Raw genomic sequence first — 7500 nt, forward strand, 5'->3', positions numbered from 1 at the left:
AATACAATGTTGGACAGCTGGCCCATGCTGAAGTCGATGTGATGCATTGTGAGATGTGGTGGCCCGGCATCGATCATTGTGGGCCAGGGGGTCTCGCTGTGTTGTTGTGGGCCAGGGGGTCTCGCTGTATTTCTGAATATTGGGATGGATGACGACAGTGCGGGGCAGGTGTAGTGTGTGTGTGTGTGTGTGTGTGTGTGTGTGTGTGTGTGTGTGTGTGTGTGTGTGTGGTAAGCCCAGCTCGAAAGCACACACACGCTGCTTGTCACACACTCAATTAGAAAAGCGCTCCGAGAGCACAGACCTCCGCCTGTATTGTACATTTGAACCTAAACTATTCAGATCGCCACCTTGTGGCCATACCATACACCACTAAGTGAAAAACATAAACGCCTCCAGAATCCCGACGGTGATACGGATCACTCCCAAAATGTAATCGTTTCTTTCTTGGGTCATGTCTGACCTTCCCTTTCAACAAAATCCATCCATTACTTTTGGAGTTATCTTGCTCACAAACAGACAGAAAAACAGACAGACAGACAGACGCCGGTCCCCGATGAAAACATAACCTCCTTGGCAAATAGTCCACATGTGCAAATAGTCCACTGAGCACTGATAGTCCATGATGCTGAGTATTGATAGTCCATGATACTGAGTACGAGCCACAGGAGCCGCCGTCTCCAACGGAAGAGCTACTCAGGCCATGAGTGGGAATGCAGAGCGACAGTTTATCCACTTTTATATGTACCATTGTTTTAAAAAAAATAAACTAAATTAAGCTTATGTCGTTTTACAATAGTCTATATTTTCATATTGTTAGTTTCATATTGTTGAACCTGACCTGGTGCCAGTGACCAATCGTCTTCCGGCAGTCAGCAGGAAGCATCAAAGATTAGTCACACGAGTAAACGAGTTTACTGTAGATAATGAATGTTCTTTTGATTAGTCACACGAGTAAACGAGTTTACTGTAGATAATGAATGTTCTTTTGACTGGATATACAACGATTTCTGGAGCACCAAGACAGCATCCCTCCCACTGATGATGCCAGACGACGGCCTCGACTGCACGCCCAAGTGGCTGAGGCCCACACACAACACCATTGAGCTTATTTTGGTGAGCGCTAGAGTCGTGTCACTGAGCTAGGGTGCTGACATTATTAGGTTACTCCAGACACTTCTACCTTTCCCTATGTTACAAGACAAATGCAGGATGTAAAGTCAGATAAATAACTGATAATCTCTTCTCTGGCATTTAAGCCACTGAAAGCTTCTGACACGCTCCCTTTGTTAGTCCATATGAAATGATAGAGCACCCCCCCCCCCCCAAACTTTATAGACTTCAACCATATTTATTCTAACACTAAAATTGACCCACACCATAACACTAACACTAAAATTAATCAACACCATAACACTAACACTAAAATAAACCCACACCCTAACACCCTTAGAACAACATCACAGTTAATGCTTTACAGTAACTCTACTGTGGCAAAAAAAAACCCTGTGAAGAGAATAAAACTGTGAGTTTGTGATTGTCCAACTCATGTGCTTGTACTTTTCCACTGTTTTGTTGATGTTACTTTTGTCCCTCCATTAAAACATCCTCTCTCTCTAAATACTTCCTCAAGTAAAACAGTAGCAAAGCTTTTAGTGCCGCTTGCGCTCTCTTAAAAGTAGCAGCAGAGCTTTTAGTGGCGCTAACACTTTCTGTAAAGCATTAGTCAGACCTGCCTTTGAAACAGCATCTCCATAACGTCGCCAGGGAAACAACAAGAGTGACGTCAGATGGAATGTTTCTTGTTCCGGCGCTCAGTCTACAGTCATCTACGTGAGTGACAGCACAACACAACAACATCGATGAGTGGATGTGTGTGTGCGGGTGTGTATGAGGGTGTGTGCAATGTGTGTGAGATGTGTGTGTGATGTGTGTGTGTGAGAGATGTGTGTGAGGGTGTGTGTGATGTATGTGAGATGTGTGATGTGTGTGTGTGTGAGATGTGTGTGTGTGTGTGAGATGTGTGTGCGATGTGTGTGTGAGTGTGTGAGATGTGTGCGTGGGTATGTGTGCGATGTGTGTGCTATGTGTGTGTGAGATGTGTGTGTGTGTGTGTGTGTGTGATGTGTGTGTGTGGTCATTAAGGTTGGCAGAGGCTGGATGTGAATGTGAAGGTCAACATCCAATGGCCTTTGGCAGGACTGATGACATCACATCTCCAGAGCTCCGGAGACCAGACAACCAGACCACTGAGTCCACACACAGGTAGCACATACACACCTGAGACACAGGTAGCACATACACCTGAGACACAGGTAGCACATACACACCTGACACACAGGTAGCACATACACACCTGAGACACAGGTAGCACATACACCTGAGACACAGGTAGCACATACACACCTGACACACAGGTAGCACATACACACCTGAGACACAGGTAGCACATACACCTGAGACACAGGTAGCACATACACACCTGACACACAGGTAGCACATACACACCTGAGACACAGGTAGCACATACACCTGAGACACAGGTAGCACATACACACCTGACACACAGGTAGCACATACACACCTGAGACACAGGTAGCACATACACCTGACACACAGGTAGCACATACACCTGAGACACAGGTAGCACATACATACTGTACCTGAGACACAGGTAGCGCTTACACCTGAGACACAGGTAGCACATACACACCTGAGACACAGGTAGCACATACATACACCTGAGACACAGGTAGCACATACACCTGACACACAGGTAGCACATACACACCTGAGACACAGGTAGCGCTCACACATGAGACACAGGTAGCACATACACACCTGAGACACAGGTAACACACAGATCTCCCTCCCTCCATCTCTCTCCATCCCTCCCCTCCCTCCATCTCTCTCCCTCTTCATCTCTCTCTCCTTCCATCACGCTCTCTCTCTCTTTCTCTCTGAGTCTATTGCACTGAATGACTAATCCAATTATGCTGGATTACAGGGATAACAGTGGAACAGCCACACTGCTCTCTCAATCACAGAACAGAGAGAGAGAGAGAGAGAGAGAGTTAATGTGGCATGCTTCATTCTCCACACAGTCCTACGGGAGGTGCAGTGGACGGCCCTTCAGCAGCAGTGACCAAGGTAAGACCAGCGCTCCATCTCAGTGCCTGAGAAACTATGGATTACAGTCAGCAGCATGGCAGCATTAATAGGCACTTAGCTTAGGGCTTTTTAGTTTGCTAGTTGGGATGCTATCTGCTAACTTAGGGCTTTTCAGTTGGCTAGTTGTGATGCTATCTGCTAACTTAGTTCTTTTCAGTTGGCTAGGTGTGATGATATATGCTAACTTAGTTATTTTCAGTTGGCTAGGTGTGATGCTATGTGCTAACTTAGTTATTTTCAGTTGGCTAGGTGTGATGCTATGTGCTAACTTAGCTCTTTTCAGTTGTGGGTGGCCTCAAATGTTTGATAGCTGTGATGCTATCAGTTATCTTAGCCATGTAGACTGTTTGTTGAGTGTCCATTATGGTGACTCAAGCAGTGCTGCTCGAGGGCAGAAGAACTACCGACAGGTGGTTTGGTGAGCTCCATGCTGCCATGAGATCTGGCATTGGCCACGGGCTCAGCAGGTCCAGGATCCTGTCAGAGGATAGACCGCTAAAGGCTCCCATGTCACATGTGTTGGTGTAGAGATTGGCAAAGAGAGCACCTCTGTGACTCATGTTTGACTGAAGTTGAGTTATCAGTTGCAGTGTTGGGCCATTAGTAGCAGTGTTAAGTAAAAAGCAAAATGTCTTTTTTATAGCACATTTATAGCCTACACAGGTTACACTGGCCAAAATGCTGTTTTCAAAACAGAATGATTAATGAAGTAAAATTGCATAAAATACATAGTCTATAGGCTACACATACATCCACACATTAAACAAGGAGCAGCAGGAGTCAGGACACAGAAAGCGAGCATGGCGCGTTATAGAGGGCAGAGACTGCAGGTGGGTTTGAGCCTGGGTTTAATGCAGTGATGGAGGGGGCAGCTCTTATATCAGGTGGCAGCTGATTCCACAAGCGTGGAGCAGTGACTACGAAGGCTCTGTCACCTTTTTGCAACAGCTGGGAACGGGGGATGTGGAGAGGGTTGCCAGATCTAAGAGTCCTGGGGGATGTGGGGAAGGTTGCCAGATCTAAGAGTCCTGGGGGATGTGGAGAAGGTCTTTGTTGCCAGATCTAGGGGTCCTGGCGGCTGAATGGGGACGAGGGCGTAGGTTTGGTCTGAGCTTTGATGGGGACACCAAAAAAAAAAAAAAAAAAAAATGAAATGATGTATGATGCATGCCTGCTTGAAGCAATGTTTTGAATTCTGTTCTATCTCCAGAACATCAAGCTCATAGAAATGCATCTGCTTTCTCTGACATCCACATATTTTTGCCGTTTTCATCCATTTCTGCAAACGTTTAGCATTGCTGGTTGAAAGCGCCTTTCCTTTCCTTAGTAAACACTGTTGAAAGCACGCTGTGGTGGTGCACAAATGTGTTAGCGCAATATACTGTAGTTGACCCCTCTGAGCTGACCTAGCGCAATAGTTGACCCCTCTGAGCTGACCTAGCTCTTATTGGGTAATCAACATTTGTACTAGCAGTTAGCGGCTAGCAGCTGGGTGTGGTTAATATACATGTAGCCCTATCAACTACATTTGTACTAGCAGTTAGCGGCTAGCAGCTGGGTGTGGTTAATATACATGTAGCCCTATCAACTACATTTGTACTAGCAGTTAGCGGCTAGCAGCTGGGTGTGGTTAATATACATGTAGCCCTATCAACTACATTTGTACTAGCAGTTAGCGGCTAGCAGCTGGGTGTGGTTAATCTGAAACGTGCTGCCAGTGGAGTTGTCCCAGGCCAGATTGCCGTAAAGCCCACTGAGTTCATGACCACAACAGCCGAGACTATTAGCAGGGGCAGAGATTGGGAGCTTACAGCACTGTGTGTGTATGTGTGTGTGTGTGTGTGTGTGTGTGAGTGTGAGTGATGCATATGATATGTCTGTGTGTGTCATGGGCGTTCGCTGTATGCATATTAGTGAATGAATGCTTTGATTGATTCTCATCTAAATATTTGTGTTTGAGTGTGTGTATGAGAGATGTGTGTGTGTGTGTGTGTATGTATGAGAGATGTGTGTGTGTGTGTGTGTGTGTGTGTGTGTGTGTGTAACTTAATGACCACACATGGTCTTGTTATCTGCAGTCCTATAATTAGTCTCAGCTGAGGTGTTAAACACTCTCACCGAAGACCTGACCCCGAGAAAGATCCTTACATAGTCACACGAACATGCAAACACACACACACACACACACACACTCTCAGCTGAGACGTCAATACTCTCACTGAAGACCTGAGCCCAAAGGGAGATCCTCACACACACACACACACACACACACACACACACACACACACACACACACACACACACGCAAGGTCAAAGCCAGGAGCACTTCACACATTTGATTTCTTTATTTCAATCTGCCAATCAAATCTCTTAGAAAGGATTCAAATATCTCAGAGATGATCACACACACACACGCACACACACACACACACGCACAAACTGCTCAGAACAACCGCAGGCTGGGTGCAACCTAAGGGCACACACGCCCACACATAGACACACACATTCAAATAAACATGCAAACACACACACACACACACACACACACACATACACACATTCAAGTAAACACATAATTTGCACAGCGCAGGACCGAACGCACCCATTCACTGTCCTGTACAGCGCAGGACCGAACGCACCCATTCACTGTCCTGTACAGCGCAGGACTGAACGCACCCATTCACTGCAGCGCAGGACTGAACGCACCCATTCACTGCAGCGCAGGACTGAACGCACCCATTCACTGCAGCGCAGGACTGAACGCACCCATTCACTGCAGCGCAGGACTGAACGCACCCATTCACTGCCCTGTACAGCGCAGGACTGAACGCACCCATTCACTACAGCGCAGGACTGAACGCACCCATTCACTGCAGCGCAGGACTGAACGCACCCATTCACTACCCTGCACAGCGCAGGACTGAACGCACCCATTCACTACCCTGTACAGTGCAGGACTGCTGTTTAATTTAGCCTCATTTATGTCCTTCAATTCAACATCATGACGTACAGTCTGTCCTACGCGCTTGTTGTGTGTGTGTGTGTGTGTGTGTGTGTGTGTGTGTACAGTCTGTCCTACGCGCTTGTTTCCGTGCATTAATCCCTAAACCTGTTTCTGTTGTCAACAAGGTGAAGTTAATTAGTCCTGTTAATTCATTGTTAACAGTACAGTAGGTCGACTCTGTGTGTGTGTGTGTGTGTGTGTTAATTCATTAAGTCAGATGCAGTAGGATCCTGATAGACCTCTGCTACTCTCCCACAGATGTGAGACCCATTGTGGAGTGATCCTATCTTCATCATCATCATCATCATCACCATCATCATCATCACACGGTCCTCTTCCTCTGGGAACACGTCAGTGAGGAGGAGGAGCATGGGCCTGAAGCTTCACCCTCACACCCTCTTCACCTCTCACACACACACGGCCCTCATGCCCTCATGCACACACACCTCCCGCTCCACCTGAGGACGTGGTGCAGGCTGCAGCACCCTGGCCCGCTCCCACACACACACTTCCGGAGGTCCGGAGGGAGGAGGAGAGGAGCCGAGGGAGGACGAGGTGTGGATGGTGCTCCAGATCCATCCCACAGCAGGGAGGAGAGGAGAGAGGAAGCAGCGTTCCGTGTCTTCCTGCGGGAATAAGAGGCAACTCGTCTGGGAATTCTGCTGGAATGAGAGGGGACGTGTCCAGGAATTCTGTGGGAATAAGACGTGTCTTGGAATGCTGAGGGAATAAGATGCGTCTGGGAATTCTGACGGAATAAGACGTGTTTGGGAATTCTGTGTCTGGGAATTCTGTGGGAATAAGATGTTTCTGGGAATTCTGCGGTAAAGTAGGGTGAGGGCTTGGTGTGGGTGTAAGAGGTGTGTGTGTGTGTGTGTGTTTAAGAGGTGTGTGTGTGGGCGCGTGGAGAGAGCGATCCCCGTTTCTCAAAATGGAGGGTGCGGAGCAGAGGGGGAGGCGAGAGGAGAGGTGCGGACAGGAGCGGTGCGGAGTGACCCGTCCGTCGGCGCTCCGACTGACCGCCACTCTCCTGCTGCTGTGGGCGGCGGCGGCGGCGCGGGTTGCCGGGGGCGACGGCGGCGAGGACTACACGTCTCAGTCTCAGTGCGGCGAGTACAGCAACCAGCTGCAGGAGGACGGCATGTGCCGCCTGACCGCAACGCTACCACAGCTGGACGAGCACGAGCGCTGCCCAGACATGTTCCGCTGCACCGACCAGGTGGCCTTCTGGCTGCGCGAGAACGAGGAGCGCAAGCAGCACATCCTCACGCTCAAGGAGACCGTCTCCGAACTGCAGGAGGAGCTACGCAACCACCGCCACAGGG

The 7500-nt window shown here is 48.5% G+C and overlaps 1 protein-coding gene across 1 annotated transcript in view; it reads left to right on the forward strand.

Moving 5' to 3' along the window:
• Window positions 1-7106: 7106 nt before the first annotated feature.
• LOC134097469 (angiopoietin-related protein 7-like) overlaps window positions 7107-7500 on the forward strand; it is a 9310-nt gene continuing 8916 nt past the window's right edge. The window contains exon 1 of the mRNA XM_062550338.1: window positions 7107-7500. This exon is cut by the window's right edge and continues 20 nt beyond it. Coding sequence (XP_062406322.1) covers window positions 7107-7500 — 394 coding nt within the window.

Source organism: Sardina pilchardus, chromosome 12, assembly GCF_963854185.1.
Source record: "Sardina pilchardus chromosome 12, fSarPil1.1, whole genome shotgun sequence".
In the NCBI taxonomy this organism is placed as follows: Eukaryota; Metazoa; Chordata; class Actinopteri; order Clupeiformes; family Clupeidae; genus Sardina; species Sardina pilchardus.